The sequence below is a fragment of the Ictidomys tridecemlineatus genome, chromosome 6 (genome assembly GCF_052094955.1).
Source record: "Ictidomys tridecemlineatus isolate mIctTri1 chromosome 6, mIctTri1.hap1, whole genome shotgun sequence".
Lineage (NCBI taxonomy): Eukaryota > Metazoa > Chordata > Mammalia > Rodentia > Sciuridae > Ictidomys > Ictidomys tridecemlineatus.
Genome location: NC_135482.1, coordinates 189,918,818 through 189,940,960, shown reverse-complemented (window position 1 = coordinate 189,940,960; position 22,143 = coordinate 189,918,818). Strand labels below are relative to the sequence as shown.

The following is a 22,143-nucleotide window of genomic DNA, read 5'->3' as shown; positions in this document are numbered from 1 at the left end:
GGTGGGGGCGGCCGCAGGGCCTTGGGAGGAAGGACTGTTTCAGTTCTGTTCCGAGAGGTAGAAAGTGCAGACACACACCTTCTCAACTCCTCCCCGACAGGAAGAACTCTGGAGTCCGCGTGGTTCTGCAGGGATGCTGCAGTCCCTCGGCTAAGTGCGCGAAACAGAGCGGAACCAGACTCCAGCCTACGAGGAAGCAAGGCCCGGCTCCCGCACCGCAGCCCGCCTCCCCGGGCCACGCCGAGGCCGCCCCTCCCCGACCCCGCCCCGCCCAGGTCCCGCTCCCGGAGATCTGCTTCCTTCTCTCCAGCGGAGTCCGTCGGTCCCTGCGCCTCCTTCGCCGCCGCCCGGAGCTTAGGGCTCGACGTCACTCGCGATTCCACCAATGAACTGAAGAGAAACCGGGCTTTGGCGTGTAGGTGACGGGAGGAGCAGCCAATGGCAGGCAGGAAGGGGGCGGCCCGAGGCGGGAGTGTGAGCGGGAGCGCCCGCGCGTGGGGAGCTGCGGGCGGCGCGGCGCCGCGCGGGGTGCTGGGGGCGCGGCGGGGGGCGGCGCGCGGGCGGCCCCTCCCCTGCCGGCTGCGGGCGGGCGCCGGGAGCCGCCGGAGTTTCCGCGCGCGGGAGGGAGATGCGGCCGCCTCTCGGGCTCCTTGCAGGTAACACGCGGGGTGGCCCCCGAAGGGCCGAGAGCGCCTCGGGGAGAGCGGAGTTGGGTGCGGAGCGGGCGCAGGCTCCCCGCTGCAGCCGAGCCGCAAGCCCCGCGTGGCGGCCGGGCCCGGGGGCGGCGCCCAGCTCAGCCGCGGCGCTGCGGGAGGAGTTGGCTCTGGGACCTGGAACGCGGGCCCCGGACGCCGTGCGCCCCGGCGAAGCAGCTCCCGGGACAAAGGGCGCGGTGTGAAGGGTGCGCGCCCCTCTGCCCGCGCTGAGGGCACAGTCCTGCGCTCCCCCTCCAGGGCCGAGGTCACTACGCCAGACCCTGCCCGCTTCGGCCGCACGGGAGCTCCCTCGGCCCAGAGCGCACTGGGCGGAGCGGCCAGCTGGCCACGGGGCCGCGCGCCTGGCCGCCAGCTGGCCGCAGCGCATGTGATGGCTGGGCACAGCCGGCCGTTTGGCCGCCTGCCCCGGGTTACGCGAGGCGGCTCCCCCGCCGCGCCCGGAGTGCCAGCTACTCTGTGCGCGGCTGCGGAGCCAAGTGGCAGGGAAGCGGGTGCCACCGGCCGGGGCGCCTGGAGTCACCGAGCTGCCACTTCCCGGCGTGGGCTGGGAGTTGGGGAAGCCGAGCAGGTGGTGCAGCCACTGCCTCACCTCCTGCGAACTCCACGGGGCGTCTGGTCTTGTTGATGTTGTGACTGTGGGTTGTGTGTGTTGTCTTTCTTTTTTTAACCTACACAAAAGAAAGGAGGAGTTAGAGGAAGGATCTAGCCACTGTGAGTCATCCATACTTTGCTTTTTACAGATGGATGGGGAGAATTCCTTGAGGAACAAGTATAGTAAGGAGTGACTAGATCCTGTCCCTGTACCTTCTCCCTACATCCTCCACCAAACTGGCGTGTCCTACCTAGGTGGAGATGGGGCAGTGACGCTGGCCCACTTAGATGAGAAAATGGCTACAAGGTAGCAAGCTGGAAACTTTCTGGGACAGTGACTGTGAATGTGTAACCACACAGACAATCTTGCTATAAGTAGCTGTGACTCTCGTGCATCACGAGAATTAAGATACAGGAGGACTGTCACAACAGGACATACTTTCAATAGAATTTGGTTGGGCATTGCGTGGGGGATGGCAGTGGGGAAGGCTGGCCTCCTTACCTTGAGGCACCCTGGGTTGCAGGGGGACAGGTCCAGTCTCCAGCTACTGCCAGGCAACTAGGTGCTGGGTCAGAAACCATCCTATTCTTTAGTCCAATTTCCTCAGACACTGTCACAACTCAGCCTGGTAGAGGGCAGCTGGCTATGTGGGTGAATTGATGCCCATGAGGTAGAAAGGCCACCCGGAGACCATGCATGTGGAAGAATATTCTGCAGTGGGTGACTGCTGCTGATTTTCCAGAGTCAATCATCTAGGTTTGGTCTCCATCCTGTTTACTGCAGCCCAGTGTGCTTTGTCAGCTGTCCCTGGGTCCCTGTGGTTCACAGCTCAGTGACATTTGGTTTTTGGTAGTCCCTGTTTGACATCTTTTTGACCTTTTCACTGATGATTGATTAATAAATTTTTTAATCTCAAAGATAGAAGCTTGATTTTAGAAGTTTGAGAAATTAAAGATAAACAGATCTGATTTATTTTACATTTAACTACTGTCGAGCCAGTTAAAATAGACACTGGACTCAGGTAGTACTGGCTTTGTGGCTGCTACAACTGGACTGAGGCCACACCGAAGCACCTATCTGGTCCTTCCAGCTGTGACTGAGGAGCCAGGGCATTCAGGTAGGAGATCACCTGAAGAAGAGGGCAGTGCAGCACAGGGCCATCAAGAGGAAAACACTGCCCCTTCCTGTTTCATGACATGAGTTTATAATAGGGTGGCAGGAGCTGGTCCCCATGTCTGCCTCCTCAGGGGGCCACAGCTCCTTTTACCTGAGTGTCAAGCCTCATTGTGGAACCTTTGTCATTTTCCAAAGGTCATTTCCTTTTGGAGGAAGGGGAGTTGGGATCAGGATCTCTGTGTAATTGGGCAGGACACAAAGACTCTTGTCCAGGGAGTCCATGTGACTTGGATCTACCCAAAAAAAGGGTAGATCTCAATTACACTTGGCTGCCTGATGGGCTGCTGCTGGCCCTGGTTGGAGTTAACAACTGATAGCAAAGTGGGTACTCCCAAGACGGTGGTCAAGGATTGGGCACTGCGAACTAATCTCTCCAAAATAATAGCCGTAATGGGAACTAGCTCCTTGCTTACATTACCTCATTTAATCTTTACCACAAACTCTGAATAAAGTAGTGGTTCTCTACTGTGCTAAGGAGACTGATCCTTAGGAAGACTAAGTAGCTCAAGGTCACATAGCCAGTAAGTCCAAATCTGTCTGTCTCCAGGGTCTTTCCTCTCAACCACTGGACTGGACTGGACTCCTGAGAACTTCACATGGGTTTTTAACATATTGTAGCCTTTTGTTTGTTTATTTGTTTGTTTTGCATTTGTTAATGAAAGGCATTTTCTGAACTATTCCATTATACAAGAGAGCAGGAAATTCCATTTATTGGGCATTTTTTACTATTTTCATTGGAAGCAAAGAAGTGGGGACCTTGGAAACTAAGAGAAAAACGGAGGGATATTTCCATGAAGAGGCCAGAGCCAGGCGCCAGGGCTGAGAGTACCACCGAGGGGGTAGAGGAAGGAGAGGCACAGACTCTTCATGGTGTCCCCGCAAGAGATGAAGAGGAGGTCATTCTGAAATGACTCAGCCATCCTGTGGAATCCCAAGGGTTGTGCCCCCCAGGGCACTTCAGATGTCAGAGCCCACAGTCTGCCCTACATATATTCAGTCTGTTGCTTGAGTACCAAAAGCATGAGTCTGTTCTGAACAGTTGGAGGTCAACAGTGAGGCCTGGTGACCAACCTAGGGGCACAGAGTTTCTCCTCCATCACAGCCTTCCTTTAAGGCCATTTAAACCTCATCCAACTTTTGTGAAATGATATTCAGATATTTGTGACTAAAGTGGATAACATCAGAACCAGTTGTTTGACCTTTTATCAGCTCTCAACTCTATTGTACACTTCAAATTGGTATAAATTGTTTTCTTCCACACTGGTTTTTTTTTGGGGGGTGGGGAGTGGGGGAATGATTCCAACAGTGCTCTACCACTGAGCTACATCCTCAGCGTTTTTTGTGTGTTATTTTGAGACAAAGTCTTGATAAGCTGCCCAGACTGGACTCAAACTTGTGCTCATCCTGCCTCAGACTCCTGAGTAGCTGGGAATATAGGTGCGTACCACAACATTTGGCCTACACAGTAATTTTATAAATCAAAGATCATAGTTATTTTTATTTATTTATTTTCACATCATGGTATTTTTCTAAGGATTCAATATCTCTCCTCCCCTTTCTGCATATTGTTTGTTACACACACACACACACACACACACACACCCCAGAAGTAATTTTTTGCTGAATGTGAACAATGACTAGAGCCTGTATGGTGACTTGAATTGTATTTAGAACTGTAATTTGGATTTGAACAATTGTTTATGCTTTCATTGAACAAGAATAAAAGGCAGCAGATTGTACTTGTAGTATTCCCCCAGTACTTCCTGAGAGTATGCCTTCCATCAGGTGTCAGGACTCAGGGGACAAGTAGTGAGCAAGATGTGATCTTTTGTCTAGAACCTCCTCTCACCCCTGGAGAAGGCCCGTGCTGCCATAGAACCGCGTGTCCTCTGCCCTATTGATGGGCCTCCACCTTCACTACGCAGAAGGTGGTAGAAAAGATGCCTGCAACCTCGGATTCCCGTTGGGTTGACTTCTTGTTGATTCAGTAATCTAGAACATTGGAGATCTGCAAACAGATTACATCCAAGCTGCTTGCCCAGATGGAACTGGGATTCTTTTCCATCTCTGTGAAGGGAACAGGGCCAGTCTGTGCAGGGACAGAAGCCTTGGGACCAGTAAGCCAACGTAAGGGGGCTTTCCAGAGAAAATTGATCTGCCCTGGGCTTTCACCCTCACAAAGTATAATAACCATGCCCAGCCTCCACTGAGCACTCATTAAAACCCTCAGGACAGCTGTATGAGGTCATCCCCATTTGACAGGTAAGGAAACAGACCCAGAGAAGTTCAGTAACTTGCCCAGAATCATGCAAGATCGGAACCAAGCAGTGTGACCCAGACATGATCCTGGCAAATGTAAAGAAAGCACCTGCCGGGGGTATATGGGGCACGGGGATCGTGATTTGTGGGTAGTTTGGCATTTGTTTGGGTCCTTTCCAAGGCAACTCTTACTGCTAGAAAGTTCTTATGTTTTTCAGAGTGCCACAGGAAATAGAAGTCAGGGACGTACACAAGGCCACATGTTATGAATGGCAAGGCTGGGGCACAAACATTTGCCGTTTGAAAGGAAAGTTCAAGAGAAGTCTGTCTTTTTATCTTGACTCTTAGCAGTATTGAAGGTCATATTCTCATGTAGAACTATCTCCCTTCTGTGGAACACAGCTCATTCCTTTCTAGGCAAAAAAAAAAAAAAAAAAAGCAGTATTTCCCCTCTGTGTGAACCACTAACAGCAATCAGCCAATCAATCAGTCGTGTGCCCTGCCTTGTGATTTCCCTCTCAGATTTTCATCTAACTGGCATATTATCTAAGCTCCACAAATAGATAGTAGGCTTTTTCAGAGTTGGGTCATGTTTTGTTTACCCTAAGTCTCACCCCTCCACACACACACACAAAATGTGCCAAGACCCAATGACCAAAGGTTACTGATTTTTCTTGATTGGAAAAAGCTAATGTGAGCTCTTTCTTTTTGGAAACTAGCTCAGGGACTCTTAAAAAATGATTTGCCTGGTGGTGTCAGAAAATACAGATCTCCATTAAATCAGTGTTTCTTAAAGGGCAATACATCCAGCATCAGAAATGAAAGGGCTTCTGATTCCATAGGTCATGATAGGGCTCAGGAATCTGGCTTTGTCCCACCCAAGATTCCTGCCCGCTGTAGTTAGAGAACCACATCCTGTAAAATCACAGCATATATGACTGTCTAACTCTTAGGTGCTCAAGGTAAACTATGTCCACTGCAGACCCATTCCTGACGGTGCATTGGTGAGTCTCTATGTGATGTCGTTTTCCTTGCAGATTTCTAACCAGCATGATGCTGAAGCAGGAGACTGGCAGCCTGCAGTATCAAAATGGCCGAGCTGGACACCGATTTGGATCACATCATCCCATCTTCGGTCCTTCCCCCTTTCTGGGCTAAGTTAGTAGTGGGACTTGTTTCCCTCCTGTGTTTTGCACGGAGCTATGATGGAGATTTTGTCTTTGACGACTCAGAAGCTATTGTTAACAATAAGGTTTGTAGCTTAATTCTTTTCTGGGAAACATGGTAAGCACCTGCCTGTGTCTAAGAAATGATCAAAGTTGGAGTTGAACTCTTTATTAAACTTGGGTTAAATGTTTGCCTGAGCCCTGTTATGCTGTGGGTTTCTCATTTTATTTATTTATTTACATCATCTCCTTAATTGAGTGCCTCTTTGATTCCTAGCAGTAAGGTCTGCAACCCCTGCTGACCTCGTGAGGCCCCAGTCCATACCGGAATGAGAGAGGCCCTTCTTCTAAGGCCAGGGTATTGCCTCAAGAGTACTTCGGGTTTTGTGAAAATTTTCTATAACTTAAGAAAAGAAAGAAAATCCTGCTGCACCGATGGGTTGGTCTGATCTTTGGCCAGAAGGGGCATGGTCAACATCAGGCAGCGAGTTCCCTGAGTGGCCCTTCCTCCATCGAGAGTGTGAGGACAGCTTGCTGGCAGCTGTGGGGCACAGGCAGCCTGCTGCCCAGGGGTGGCACTTCCTGCTCGTCCCTTTTTGGAGGCTCCAATTGGCTGACCCTTGCAGAATCCCAGGCAGTCTTGCTCACCTGGAATGCTGTGTCAGTGCAGGAAAAAATGGAATTCTTTTTCCCAAGCTCATCAGAGCAAGGGAAGAGCAAATTGGTGTGTGGGAAAGTCAGGAAAATGTTCAAAGACAGAAAGAAATGTTCAAATCAGAGTAAGAAACTCAGAGGCAGGGAAGTCCCAGAGGAGAAAGACCCCGGAAATGGCACGAGGTGGGGGCTGTGTGGCAGGCAGTCTGTTGCTCCACTGGGAGTGTGTTGCTTGACCTGCGACCAGACATGAAGGAACCCACCAGCCCACCCGTAGGACGTGCAGGTGTAGGAACTCTGCAGCACTGCAGTTAATGCCGTCAACAGGTGAAGGTAACAGATTCGCCAGATGAGGAAAAGCCGTTTTCATATGGAATATGTTGAGGACCAAGCATGTCTGTGGGGGAAACACATGACTGACTCACAGGCATTTTATGTAGCATAGTACTATAATTAATTCTCTCCATTTTGATGGCACTTAACGGGCACCTTGTTGATGTTTGCTTTTAATTCAAGTTCTTTGCCTGTGATTTTTTTAAGTTTACCCAGCAGCTACTGCAGATGGTTTAATCTTGATTTTTTTTTTATTTTAAACCACATATGAAAGAAGTGAGTAGCTCTATGTCAGATTAATGGCTTTCTAACCACAGAATTGCTTTTCTAACAAGGGTTCAACTTGATCTTTGAAATTCCCATTTTTTCATTTTGATGAGTTTGACTCTTGGGTATGTGAAGAGTTCATTCAGAACCAGTGTCTGACCATTCCAGTGAGCTCTGTGGTGGGGGTGCCCTGGATGTGACTCCCTTTCCTCCTGTGAGGGGAGGCTGTGCTGAGCACGGTGTTGTCCTGCACTCCTGGGTTAACTTGCCGGCCTCCTTTCTCCTTCCTGTTGGATGGAAGGACGCCTGCCCTCCGTGGGACTGTGCCTGAGTGATGGGGAACAGGCTGTGGGTGGGTCCAGTGGTGTTGAAGACTTTTCCAGAAGCTTCCCTGCAGTCTTGAGTTACTGTTTTGTTCCTTGAGCCGATGATCTTCTTTGAGACCGTGGAGTCATGATGAATTTCAGATACAATCCATCGTTTCCATAAATCATTATAAGGGAAAATTGACCTTTCTTTCTGCTGTGCACCCTGCTGCACGGCGGCTACGCCTGATCAAATATTTAGAGCTTCAGCGGTGTTCATTTCCTGTTCAAAGGGAGGGCCGACCCTCCGCCCAGCCCCTTCACCACTGAACAAGCACTTTGGTGACAATATGGGAGTTTAGTCTTCCGGTTCTGTCACTGAGTCCACTGGGAAAGCAAGTGGGTTCCACGATCTTCACAAAACATCTACCCAGCCCTGGGGATGGGGTGGCTGGTGTGCTTAAGGCCCTGAAGCTGACCCCAGTGGAGGTGAAAGCCATCCTTCCCGTGGGTGTCGGGTGACCCACTCCACACCTGTCCCTCCTCTCCAGCCATTCCCTTTGTGTGGGTAAGCACTAAAGTAACAAGTACTGAACTCTGGGTACGGCTGATAAATAAATTAGGAACTCAAGGGCTGGAAATTAGGATGTACTAAGCCCCAGAACATTCCTATTGAATTTTGCTTTAAAGAGAAAATCGATCAGATTTGCTGTTTACTCCACAGTCTTATTTGCCCTTCACACCATTTAGTTTCATATTTTGAATGTGAAAAAGACGCATTTTAAGCATATTTAGTACGGTATCAAATCAAGGTAGTGCAGTAGTAAAAAAAGTTTGTTTTTTTAATATTTTGTGATCTTTAAAGTTATATGGAAATTAAGGAAGTGCAGTCGTAAAGAAGTTTGTTTTTTTAATATTTCGTGATCAAAAATGGAAATTTTTGGAAAAATAGAAAATAAAATCCTTGTTTAATGGAATGATATAGTGATCTTATTTAGCTAAGTGGTCCATTTATAAGTATATATTAACCACCTTCTGTATATTCCCATTAAACGCAGATGTGCCCCAGGTCCTGAACTCAAGCCTAGTGCTATAAACAAATAAGTGTTATAAGTCACCAGTATGCCAGGCCCTGTGGGGACAGGTGGGAAATGGGCCTAGACTCGGAAGGTTGTGGGATCCACTTAGGAAGCTTGTTGGCTGAGATGTGGACCTCAGAGGAGTTCAGCTGTAGAGACCATCCAGGGGAGCCCTGTGCTGCATGCACATCCTTTGACACAGGAGCTGAGAGTAACCCGGATGGACCTGCAGAGGAGGGCAGGAGTGTGGGAGGCTACGGCCGGACTTTAAGCCAACAGTGATGGGGCGAGCTGAGGTGCATTTTGAAATGCTCAACTTAGAGAGCACGTCAGAGGGCACAGTGGCCCCCTCGGAGGCCTGACAGCACCCTAGGTGGGAGAGGGCAGGGCTTGGCCCAGGACAAGCCAGAGAGATGGGCAGTAGTGGGCAGAGTTGGGAGCTCAGAGGGCCTTTGAAGGAGAGGGCTTCCGTATGATAGGGGAGAAATCGTGACTCCCTTGACCACGATGCCCCCTGGTGTGTCCCTGCAGGACCTCCAAGCAGACACACCCCTGGGAGACCTGTGGCATCATGACTTCTGGGGCAGCAGACTGAGCAGCAACACCAGCCACAAGTCCTACCGGCCTCTCACCGTGCTGACTTTCAGGTGAGCTGTGACGGCGTGGGGTGGGCTGGTCACCAGGCCTCGCACTTGATACTGCATATAGCTTTGTCCCAGGTTCCCAGCGTTGGGGAGTCCAGGCAATGGTTCCTAGGGAGGTAGAAGCTACTCACAGAGTCTCAGAAGCACGTATTGATTCCAACGAGAACGTGCCCGGATGAGCTTCGCTCCAGAGCGCTCGCTTCATCGGCACAGACTCAGCTGAATGGAGAAAAGCCTGGTCCCTGTGCAAGGAAGACGAGGCACAGTTTGGTGAAGCCTCCCATAGTTTTTTTGGTTCTCAAACATTGTACCCATTGATGGTTATTCAGCACCAAGAGATTGGTATGATAATATGTCAGAGCAACACAGGCATCGGACGAAATTGTGACTTTTTTCACAATAATAGCAAAAAACATGGGACTGGGGCGCAGTGGTAGAGCGCTTGCCTGGCATGTGTGGGGTACTGGATTTGATCCTCAGTACCACATAAAAATAAATAAGTAAAATAAAGGTGTTGTGCCCATCTACAACTAAAGATAAGAAAATAATAATAGCAAAAAAAAAACTATTAAGATATAAACCTTCCTACGGTGACCAAGTCAGTATGCAAAAAGGAAACTTAGAAACAACTTCCCTCTGCCTGTTCATTGGAAGACTGTTGTGTTAAATGGTCACCTCAAAGGTTCTCGTTCCTAGTGTTTCTCAGGTGCATTTAATGCCTTTGTAGAGATTTCTCAGAGAAGCCTAGGAGTAGTGGAACCACAGCAATTGGACGCCCTCAAAAGTGGGAATTCCTGACACCAAGGTGTGTCTTTGAGGAAGGCTGGTTGGCATACTGTGAGGAGCTGCTTTTGTGGATGAGCAAGTTCCGTGACCATTTGAAACCCAGGTCCCTGCAGGGCAGCGCTGAGTGATGTGTGGACTGTTACGTCAACGAGGAATTCAGTCCCCCCTTTTTTGCACTTAAAAGTCTGTCTAGCTTGCCCTTTGATTTTCCTCGCCAGGTGTTTTCAGTCCCACTCCCCTTGGACACATTCATTTCTCCATTTTCCCCCGTGGTTAATTATGTCCACGCTGTTTCTTCAGCTTTTAGCTTGGCGTGTTATTAGCCCGGTGCTATTTTTGTCAATGAGTCAGAGTCTCGCTCACCTCCTTTGAATGTTTTCCTGCACGCTTCTTCTTCCAACTGCTGCTGCACTCTAACGTGAGCATCCGTGTTTGCTGCAGGATTAACTACTATTTGTCAGGCGGCTTCCACCCCGTGGGTTTCCATGTGGTCAACATTCTGCTGCACGGTGGCATCTCCGTCCTCATGGTGGACGTCTTCTCTGTATTATTTGGTGGCCTGCAGTACACCAGTAAAGGCCGGAGGGTGCACCTGGCCCCGAGAGCATCCCTGCTGGCTGCGCTGCTGTTTGCCGTCCATCCAGTGCACACTGAGTGCGTAAGTGTCTCCTGCCTGTGACATCCGCACGTGTGTAAGGAATGCCGAGGTTCTGTGTGCTGTCTCATGGGCTAAAACAGACTCCTCTTGCTTCCAAGGATGTAGAGAATACACACTAGGGTATCCTCTAGGGATAGGAGCACACTCCATAAACACCCTTCCAGACACTTGAAGCGATTGTTTCTAAGTTAGGACTTCTCCCTGGGAACACATGTGGGCACCATGCCAGGCACGGCTTTAATCCTGAAAGTATGGTGTGGTTCCTGCTGGTACTTTCTGATGAGCTCATGTGACTACACCAGCCATGCAGGTGTGAACCTTGAACGTTGCCTGGCCAGTAGCTAAGAACCATTCTTTAGCAAAGGGTCTGGGGCAGTTTTCCTAAGACAGCTGGAAGTTTTATGGTTTACAAAAGCTTGCTTTTTTTTTTTTTTTTTTTTTTTTGGTGCCAGGGATTGCACTTAGGGCACTTGACCACTGAGTCACATTCCTAGCCTGATTTTTTTTTTTTAATATTTATTTTTTAGTTGTAGGTGGACATAATACCTTTATCTTATTTTTTAATGTGGTGCTGAGGATCAAACCCGGTACCTCATTCGAGCTAGGCAAGCGCTTCACCACTGAGCCCCAGCCCCCTAGCCCTATTTTGTACTTTATTTAGAGACAGGGTCTCGCTGAGTTGCTTAGCACCTTGTTTTTTGCTGAGGCTGGTTTTGAACTCATGATCCTCCTGACTCAACCTCCTGAGCTGCTGGGATCACAGGTGTGCGCCACCGCACCCAGCAAAAAGCTTTCTTAACCTTACTGTGATTGTCATAAAAATGCCATAACATCCAGATGGCCTAGTGCAACAGCTCCTACTTTGTAGATGAGATAGCCCAGGGGGACAAGTAAAGAACTTACTCAGGGTCAATCGCAGGTGACTGTAGGATAGGACTTAAATCCTGGGCTTCTGAGGCCCACCCTGAGGTGTTGCTGACATGGGAGGGACCACTTTTGAAATCTTCCCGCCTTCCTCTCTCCCTGTTCATCCTCTTCCCCCAGCAGACTTGGGCCAGGCCATGGGACAGCCCCACATAGGAGCCTCCCCTGCTTTCCTGTGGCCCATGGCCCTATGCCGTTGGGCTGCTGCTGAAGATACTTGGAGCACACTGTGTGGGGATTTAACATTTGCAAGGTTGTCAGGAACATCCCCCGCCCCCATACCTTTAGAAAATGTAAGTCAGCATATTTGCTGAGGCGAAAGATTTGATTCTCATCATTCATTTTGTGAGCCTGAAGTACCTGGTACAAAATACTGCATGTGCTTTATTACTTCTGTTACAATAGGTGTCTGCATTTAATAGAGGGATTTAGATACCTGCATTTAACCAGCTGTCCTATTGAGCATCTCGGAGTCAGTTCCAAAACATTGAGCAGAATTCCTGTTTTGGGCACTGACTTATTAAGCTGTCTATTCTTTGGTATCAAATGTATCATGGAGTTGCTATTACAACCTTCTCATCTTTTTAAATTTTACTTTGTTTTTACTTCATCAAGTTTTGAAGGTTTAAGTCCTTTGGAGGCTAGGTTTGATGTTGCAAGAGTTTAGCTCTAAGCTCTTTATCAATACATAACTGTGCCTGATTTAGAATTGGTTTCAATCTGAGTTCCTTAATCTCTAAATGCTTGCTAGAACCCAGATAGATAGAGTATAATACACATCAATCATAAACAAAGCAATCTTTGGGAAAGTTCTCATTAACATTGTTTGCTTCTTGCCTAAATTAGCCTGATCTTAAAAGCAAAATGATATTTGAATTATTAGCCAAAGAAGTTTTCTAAAATTCTGATTTTAAGTATTGAGAAATTGATTTATTAAAAAATGTTTCAAGTGTCAACAGGTGTGACTGGATGTGCTTGCACATACACACTCACAAAAAAAAAAAAAAAACACAGACACTCACTCTAGATAAATGCAATCTGGGAACATGTTAACCTCAAAAGGCCATGTTTCATATCTTTAAAAGAAACTGAGGAAAATGTAGCCATGAGGAGAGGAGAGAATGTTTGGAAAGTCTTCCATTTCCCCTCCCCGATTCCATGACAGCTATTCAAACTATTTAGGAACTAGTATTGGTTGGGGGATACAGTTCAGTGGTTCAGTGCTTGCCCAACGTGCAGATCCCTGGGTTCCATCCACAGCACAGAGAGAATTAAAAATTAATATCCTAAGATGCCTGTTTTCTATATTTACCTTTCATTATTTGGACAAATAAGACTCAGTTTTATCTTCCTTCCCCTGTTATCTGCTACTCTGCGTTTTAAATTCCAGCTTTACAAATGTGCAAAGAGCAGGACACCCGAGCTTTTCATTTCCAGATGGCAGGGGGCGCCTCACAGGAGTCCTGCCCGCACCGAGGAAGCAACCTATGCTCGGTGCAGGCTGGGCATGGCACGCTCACACTGCACGTTGGCCCCTGTGCGGGGAGGACAGTGGGATTTGGGTGCTTCATGGGCCTCTGTTTATATTTGTTAAGGGTCAGCAATGGTGATATATCCCCAGGTTTTAGCAGCATAAATTTCTTTATATTAACATGGATGTGTTTTTTTTATCTTTATACCCTCAGCATTAACACCAAAAATGTTTTTATCCATTGCAAATAAATACCTACATTTTCTAGTCTCCCAGGGTGCCCCACCATCCATTGTCCCTGAGACTGTGTTCTGACCCCAGACTTAAGACCAAGATGACCCCAGGCTAACTGGGATGACTTGGTCCCCTAGTTTTACCCTCTCCAGGCTGTAATTGGTAGGGAAGTCATTGCCATCGGTGTCCTTTTCTCCTCAGCTGATAGGAATCTCTCTGTGTCTCTCTCTTCTCTTCTTCTCCTACCCCCACCCCCATTCAAATAAGCCTCCCCAAGTCACTGAGTTGTTTGTAGATGCATGAAGACTCTGACAGCCGGTCCCTACTGGCAGGGAGACCTAAGGGGCCTTGCACAGGCTCTGGTCTTCGGGGCTCATCCTGTTGCTGGTCAGAACAGAGGTCCCCAGGAGCTCCCTGGAGACACCAGCACCACTGGGGGGGTCTTACGTTTCTTTTTCCTCAAGATATTGGGGCAGATTATAAGTTGTCCAAATTTTGGTATAATATAGAGAAAACCGGGGCCTCCTTAAGATTCTCTCTCTCTTAGACTTGGATTTAGGGGGGGAAAGGGGAGTTTGGTGGGGACAATGTCCCCCTGCTCCCTTTCAAATTCTTTTCCTGGCCCCTGGGAAAATTGTTCCATGCGTGTCCTTTTTGGAATAAGGGAGTTGCAGGGATTCCTATAGAAAACCCTGATAGGTGCATATCAGGTGATTCAGAAGAAAAAAGATAGCCTTTGTAGAGAACCTTGCCTGAAAATACATATTATGCAAATATCTGAAAAGAAAGACAAAAACCTCCTCTTGCGGATGCTCATTGTTCAGAGAGCCATTGGATACAGGGACTCCCAGGATAGCCTCTTGCCTTTTTTTTTTTTTCCCTGTGAAATCTCTCTTTGATTTCTATGCCTGAAATTCATCGTAAGTCCTAAATGCTCTTTTACTTTAAAACACCATACTTCAAAACATTTGTTTTTCTTTATGTCAGACAGTGTAATATATAGATTGCAAGGGCTTGGGACAGTCTTCAACAACTAACAAAAACATTTCTTTAAAAATCAGTTTATGGTGTTGAAAGTTGGCCTCTGGGCAGTTTTTGCACTTAGGTTAGCTGCCCACGTAACAAGGGGTCTCCACGTCCTGGCCCCGTTTGCCCCACCCCTCTTGTTTGCCTAAACCACTTCATCCCCTTTACTCACGGAGCAGCCTGTGCCCTCGGCCTCCTCCCACCCATCGCTCTGTGGCCTTAGTGGTTTCTCTCCTCTAAGAGTTTGGGGTCCCCATCTGTCCTCAGCACTATAGATAGCCACAGCTCTAGGAAGCTCCTCCTGTCACAAGTCCTGCTCTCTGTCCATGTCTTTTCCCTCTCTACTCCTTACTCCCAGTTCTGGAAGCACCTGCCTCATGCCAGGCTCCCTTCTGTGTAGCTGCCTCCCTGATTGTTGTAGTGTGACCCTGATTGAGTGTTCTAGAACTCTCGTTATCATGCATTACATCTACAGGGTAATTCTATTATGCAACCCCCAGCATACTGCCATGCATCTTACAGATCTATGGAACCTTGTCTTGTCCCTTGATCCCTCTTGGTAGGTTCTTTCATGTGCGTGGTGTTCATGGGTTGGATTTATCCACTCATTCAATCCTTAGCCCTTGCATGACACTGTGGGCTGTGATCTCCCAGAGATCACAATTAGAATGGAAAAGAGACCTCAGCATTTCATATGAAGCAGTGTAGGGGAAACTGCTTCAAAAAGGTATTCTTTCTTGGCTCGTGATCATACAAGCACTTGGGAATGATGTATGGAGTAATTTTCTGTCATTATATATTCCTTTATCTTAATTAGTAAGAATGGTCCTCTATTGCACATCTCATGGACATGGAAGCAGTTCTTACTCACAGCAGAGGCTTCGTTACATGCCACATTCGGGTGCTAGTTAGGAAAGGACCCCACATAAATCAGGCCAGTACCCATGAGTGGAATTCTGAGGCTTTCAATACCATGAAACATTTGGAGAGCAACTGTTGATCAGCCCGAAAGAAAGCAACACAAATTTTTATATTGCTTCATTATCATTGAGGGAAAAAGGGGAAGGGTAGAGTCACCACGTGGAAAATAGGGGAGAGAAATGCAAGACGTTTCATTGTGTTTTCATCTTGTTACTCACTTTTGAAGGGTTCTGCTTCCAGGGTAACCACGTAATCAAGTTTGGATGGAGGAGAGGGAAAGCTGGCAGAGGCAGCTCGGAAGGATCATTGCTGTCTCTTTCTATCTGCCTGGAGGCTTTTAACACATATTTGCCACCTTTATATCCTTCATGTCTCTGATCAAATTTATTTTTTAAATCCCAAGCCCTCTGAGTTGCTGATGTCTTCCAGTGGAAAATCCACTTTGGACACGTTAGAAGCCTAAGTAGCTACGGCCCTTGGGGTGGCATGTTAAATACCAGCTCTTACTGTGTGTGTCCAGCCTGCAGCACAGCTGTCAGTGCCTGCAGAACAGCCTCTCTACTCTCGGGAGCAGTTAAATCAAGTCCTAGACATAAAGGGAAGAAGAGAAGCAGAGTCAGAGGGCCCCAGAGCCTCGTGGCAGAGCTTCACGGGGTCTTGTGGGGAGTGGAGGAGCCGAGGGAGTTTCTGGTTTTCTATGTCTAAGGAACGTTTTGTGTTTCCAGGGTTTAGGAATATTTCACTGTTTTTGACGTGCATCTTTTCTCCCCTTCTTTCAAGGTTGCTGGCGTTGTCGGCCGCGCTGACCTCCTGTGCACCCTGTTCTTTTTGTTATCTTTCCTTGGCTACTGTAAAGCGTTTAGAGAAAGTAAGCATCATGTTTGCCTTCTTAATTTTGCCACCTCTTTGTGTTTTTTGTGCTGTTGAGCAGTGTTTTAACAGATGGGGAATTGCTTGTTTACCTTTTGCTTGGAGGGAACGTAGCTCTGGAGGTGGAAACGCGCTTTGGGTATCTGCTGTCTCCACCACCTTTTCAGAATGTGGAATTCTAGATGAGCAGAGCAGATTCTCGGGGTTCACAGGGGAGTTTGCCACTGGTGAAGCCACCAGCAGAAGCAGCAGCAGAGCTACTAGAGCTCCTGCTTTATCCCCCCTTGTACCCCCAGAAGGTGCCAGTGCTCACTCAGCATGGTTACACCTGTCACACTTCACACCTGTGTCATTATTGTTGTACATACCAAGATAGAATGGCCACTTTTTCCAGTGACTCACCTGAGAGTTCAGGGACAAGTGAATAGAACAATGTCAGGTGCAGAAAGTAGTGGAGGTACCTTTTCCTGAGATTGAAAGTTAACTTGCAGACAGGCACGTGTGTCTCTTTCTCGGGGTGGGGTCCCCCACAGTGACCATAAAGCTCACCACTGATCTGGGAGGTCACATTTCCCTCAGCCTCACAGTGAAGCTGATGGCAATGCTGGTGTCGTTTCTCTAAGATTGTGACTTGGGGGCTGGAGTTGTGGCCCAGTGTGGAGCACTTGCCTAGCACATGTGAGGCACTGGGTTCAATCCTCAGAACCACATATAAATAAGTGAACAAAATAAGTATTATGTTCATCTGCAACTAAAATTTAAAAAAAAAATGATTATGATTCGGGAGTGAGAGGAGGGTTCCATTTACCTCTCTCTGATGTGTCCATTGCAAATGTTACTTCAGGTTCTAAAGCTGTGAATTAAATAGGAACTTACAGATACCTGGGATAGAGACTTGTGGTTTTTCTCAAAGACCATTCTTAAAAGTCTCATGAAGTATCATTTAATGCATTTTATTTAACACATTCTACCTTAAAGTAACTGCACTCTATTCTTAATGGATTTCAGATACATCTAATGTGTCTTTTGAAGAAGCACCAAATGTCCTACTATAGGTTTCACGTGGGGGATGAGACACTATAGTCCTTCACTACTTTTAAAGATTTGCTCTTGTGAAATAATGGAAAAACTATCATGAAACTAAAAATTCTGTCAAGTGAACCAGTACATTTATTAGCCCACTTTTAGTGGAATTTTTTCAGCATGGTGAAAAATTAAAGACATTTCATATTCTTTTCCTGATTTCTTTACTATTTCTGTAATCTAATTCATAAATTTGTGCATTAATATTTATGTGTATGTTTTTAATTCATTTATGGAATTATAAAATTATATATCTATACCAAAGATAAATTTATTTTTTAATAGAAACCTTTGGAAACTTAGTACCAAAGAAAGGTGAAGTTGCTTAAATGATGGTTTTTCAGTTAATTAATACTTTGATTTGTGGGAAATTAGTAAAGTATATACTTTATATACTAACATAAATATTTTAACCATAAGTAACCATTTGACCTTTCCCTTTGGTCCAGTAAATTCTGCTAGCATTTATAATGTGTTTGTGTTAGCATTGGAAAGAAATGACCAGGCCTTTAAGGTTAAGTTCATAATGTTTTCAACAAAGTTAACCTGGAAATATTTTATGTTTGCAAATCAATCATGGTGGTAGATGTGGCTTTTAGGATCAGATGTTAATTTGGTAGAAGCTACTTGGAGCAGTCAGAGTATGGATGGATGGATATGGGAGCCTTCTCAGAAGCCTGTCTGTGGTCTGCAAGCTGCCCCATCTTCCTGGAGTCTGCTTTCCTGTTAACTTGAACCCCCTTTAGGAAAGGAAAAGAGTGGATCACAGTGGAGCTTGTGGACCACCCTGGTCTCTGATCCCAGCCGTCATGGAAGCTATGAAGCTAAAGTAGTTTGCTCTGCACACCCATCCAGACCTCAGGGCCTTGACCCTGAGTGTTAATTGTTATTGGTCTGCCCTCCAACTGTGACCACTTGCATGGTCAGGCTTTCCCTTTAAAGTGGGTGGTTTCAGATACCCATGTCTTGAGCTGCAGTCTCCATCGTTATAAATTGGTTTTCATTGCTATTTTCCATTTCTTCTCATTTCCCCTCACACGCCATTGACAGAATGACGGAACTCTGCTCCAAATTGTTTTTTTTTTTTTTAAGAGAGGGAGAGAGAGAAAGAATTTTAATATTTATTTATTTTTTTAGTTATCAGCAGACACAACATCTTTGTTTTTGTATGTGGTGCTGAGGATCAAACCCCAGCCACACGCATGCCAGGCGAGCGCACTACCGCTTGAGCCACATCCCCAGCCCCTCTGCCAAAGGTCTGGAGACCCAGAGTAGCCTGGGTCCTAGCCCTAACCCTAACCTAAGGCCTAAGACCTACAGGCCGTAGAGGCACTGCAGTTAGCTGCCTTGAGGGGAGTCCCCTGTGTCCCGTGCCTAAGTGATTCTCTGAGTGCCCCTGGCAGTATGCTGGGCCTGAGCCCACCCGTGTCACTTCAAGACCTTGTGACTAGATGTCCAGCTACCCCCCTGCCCACCTTGCTCCTCGGGCCATGTGGCACCAGAACAGCCCCTCACTCCACCAGCTGCGCTGTCACCTCTTAAAACTCCCAGTGCCGCCCCCTTTGTCTCCTTACCCACAAAACCAGCTGATGAAGTCTGGGGGCCTTGCCTTCTCTCTGGGGTTCCAGCAACTTTGTCTTGTTCTGGTTTTCTGTACCCCTCCTAAACCTGCTGAGAGTTGAACGCTCTTCTTTGTTGATAGATACCAACTCTTTGGACTCATCCTTACACGTCATACTAATTAATGTTCGACTTCACACATGGTGCCCAGGAGTCTCTTAAGAGGAGTATGATGCCCACAAATTGAGACACCTTCACAGGGGGGAAGCGGGAAGAGCCCAGTGTGCAGAAGTCATTCTGGCTCAGCATTCATGAAAAGTGTTCATGATCTCTGATTCTGTCCTGAAACAGCACAGAGGCTTACCCGTTTAGGGCATTCATTCCATCACTGATAATTAATGAAACTTCAAGGGCCTGCCCTGTTTTCAGTGCTGGGGATTCAAAAACTAGAAAGACAGAGTCCATACCCGTAAGGGGCTTGCAGTCCAGTGTGTGGGTGTTTTGCTGGGGATCAAACCCAGGTCCTAGTACATGCTCTGCCAGGTCCAGGTGCTCTGCCACTGAGCTACACCCAGCCCCCAGTCAGGCACTTAGGATCACTCTCTCATGGCCTTTGCTAAATGGAAGGCTGTGGCCTTTGTTCCACTAATTTCTTTGATATCCTCTTTATTAAATTTGCCCCAGTGCAACAGAACAGAACTCTTCGCATTAATGGGCATTCAGGTATCTGTGTTTTCATTTGGAATCTGAGATATCTTAAAGAATAATCACGTTTTTATTTCCCTCTGGCTAGTCAGTGCCCATGTACAAAACCCAAGTGGTAAGCGTGTTCATGACGTGTGTTCGTATCATCACACGTGTGGTGTTTGTTCCAGGTGTCTGGGTTTCTGAGTGCTCGGCAGGGAATCAGAGCTTTTCTGTGGAGACCTTAAGTCCGCTGTTGATTGGGATGCCAGTAATAATACTGTTTAATGTTCCAATTTAATGTTTACAGTGACCCCTTTAAAGGTCTGGCCTTTATACTTTTAGGGTCTGGACCTAAAGTTTAAAGAAGTGGGGGAGGGTCCAGCATTAGTTACACATAAACTTGAAATCCAAGAAAGGTTTTTCCTCTGGAACAGATCTAATATTATTTTATAAGACAAAAAAATTACATGCTCCAAAATCAATGTTTTAGCTAGTTAAAAAGCTCTTTCAGAGGCTGCATCTCTTTTTTAGTAATCTCATTAGCTTCCTTTATAGATGCGGTGTCTATTGTAAAGCTCTGGACAGTTTTTAACTACCTGAGTTTATGAGCAAACAACTCTGGGCTTGCCTCTGGAATCCTGGTATTTTCAGAAAATGAAAAATCCCACTCATAGAACATTTCCAGGGCTCTGCCTCTTTTCTTGATTGTTTATTTGTTGTTTTTCTTTTATTATTTAGGTAAAATGTCTCCAAGCAAGATCTTTAGCATCAAAAAAATTGGGGGGAGGGGAGGGTTCTGAGGATTGAACCTAGGTGTGCTTAACCACTGAGCCCACATCCCCAGCCCTTTTTTATATTTTATTTTTTGAGATAGGGTCTCACTAAGTTGCTCAGGGCTTTGCTGAGTTGCTGAGGCAGGCTTTGAACTCAAAAATCCTCCTGACTCAGCCTCCCGAACCTCTAGGATTATAGGTATGTGCCACCGCACCCAACAACAAAGTCTTTTTTTAAAAAGAGAAATGTCCTTGTAAAGGCCACATATTTATTCTTTATTCAAAAAAAAAATCATTAGGTCAGATGAAGTCATTGGTACACTGGTTTTTATTTCTGAATGCTCCAAACGAAAGGTATTTTTCTTATGATGAGATGTCTTTGTCAATATTTCTTTGTTTTTAAAAATAGTAGTTCAGGTTGGAAATAGTTCATGTCTGTCCTAGAAGTTCGCTAGAATGGTGAAAACAATTGTGTTTTTAAACCAGTACCTTAAAATACTCATCTCGTGGGAGTTAGGACTAAGAAGAGAAATTTACTAAGTCTCACTTGAAGTGGGAGGGAGAGTCTCCTCTAGAGAGAAATGGGTTTGCTGCCTATCTAAACAATCATTTTAAGTCCTAGACTGTTATTCATAATCCAGAGACAGAATCCCAAACCTCAGTTGTTCTTAACTTCTTGAAAGTTAAGAACTTTCTTTGTTAAGAACTTCTTCTTTGTTATTTTGCTCTCCTTATCTTATTGCACATACCAAGACAGGGTAACTTTCTCAGATTATCATTCCTTTGTACTTTCATTCCGATTTAAGAAATCTGTTTCCCTTTGACTTAGAACCATGCAGCTTAAAAAGTCGGGCCATAGCCTAACTCAGGTCACACGGGACCCCTGCTCTTAGAGTCAGGCCTCTGCCCACTGAAAGCTGCCTGGGACGCCGTGGGGCATGTCTTCTCCGCCTGCACGTTTCTTTCCTTCCTGCATTGCCCGATCCCCCACCCCCATTCAAGGACAGCAGGTCTGACTTTGAGGCTGCGTGTAGAAGCGGGCTTGGTTGGTTCCAACTTTTGGAACGTGAATCTGATGCTCATTGTGTTACTCTGGCAGCTACAGAGTCGTGGCCACCTGTGTGCGTGGCGCGGTTCCCACACACACCAGGATGTGCCAGTTCCACTCGGCAGAGATGCCAGGCGGAGAGTGTTGAGGAGGGCTAGCGTGGACAGAGTGGTGCCCTTGCTGCAAGGAGGCTCCCCGCTGGAAGCAGTGCCAGATCCGAGGCACATGCTCCATTAAATCGCCACATCTGTTGGCACTTGTGGGTGTCAACACTGACAAGGGTCTTTCTGCTGTTGAACCTCCCCCCGCCCCACCCCGAGTTCCCTTTACTCTGTCAGCCTTTGCCTCCACTTACCTACGGGGTTGAATTATCTTAAATAATAGAGACACATATTGAAACAAGAAAAAAAATGATGAGGCGAATCTTACCACGTGCTGGGTCGCGGACCCTTGGTGTTTGCCAGTGCTGGTCTTGCAAGAGATGAGGGACAGCAGGGAGTGAGAACCATCTCCCTGGCTCACTGGAGCCCTCTAGAAGAAAATGAGACAGAACTCTGGGTAAAGCTGTCACCCTGAGGTGTACAGGTTGGAATCCCCTGTCTTGTGAATTTTCTGAACAAAGATATTCATATATAAAACTGCACTGGAGGTGACATCTGACTCTCTCAGTTCATTTTTAACTGTTTTTTTTTTTTTTAACAGTTACTTCTGACCTTAAAATTAGTCTTTGTTTCCTGGGCTTTCTTATATTCTTACGTAATATTTTAAATTAAAAAAATGTTTTTCAAGAGTCTCTTACAGGATGGTGATTCTTCCAATGTGAAGGGGTTTAAAGACAGTATCTAAAAGTGAAAAGACTTGATTTCTGGCTGTATTTGTTCACACTGAGGAAATTATTAACTTTTGGTATT

The 22,143-nt window shown here is 46.7% G+C and overlaps 1 protein-coding gene across 3 annotated transcripts in view; it reads left to right on the top strand.

Annotated features, from left to right (window-relative positions):
• The first annotated feature begins 393 nt into the window (after positions 1 to 393).
• Positions 394 to 22,143, top strand: part of Tmtc4 (transmembrane O-mannosyltransferase targeting cadherins 4) — a 56,939-nt gene continuing 35,189 nt past the window's right edge. For 2 of the 3 annotated variants that reach the window (XM_078016296.1, XM_078016294.1), the window contains exons 1-5: positions 537 to 656; positions 5,781 to 5,995; positions 9,079 to 9,194; positions 10,419 to 10,635; positions 15,992 to 16,079. In XM_078016296.1, the coding sequence (XP_077872422.1) occupies positions 5,834 to 5,995; positions 9,079 to 9,194; positions 10,419 to 10,635; positions 15,992 to 16,079 (583 nt within the window). In that variant the 5' untranslated portion in view covers positions 537 to 656; positions 5,781 to 5,833. Of the gene's footprint in view, positions 416 to 536; positions 657 to 5,780; positions 5,996 to 9,078; positions 9,195 to 10,418; positions 10,636 to 15,991; positions 16,080 to 22,143 lie in introns of those variants that run through there. The other variant, XM_078016295.1, reaches the window with a different exon arrangement.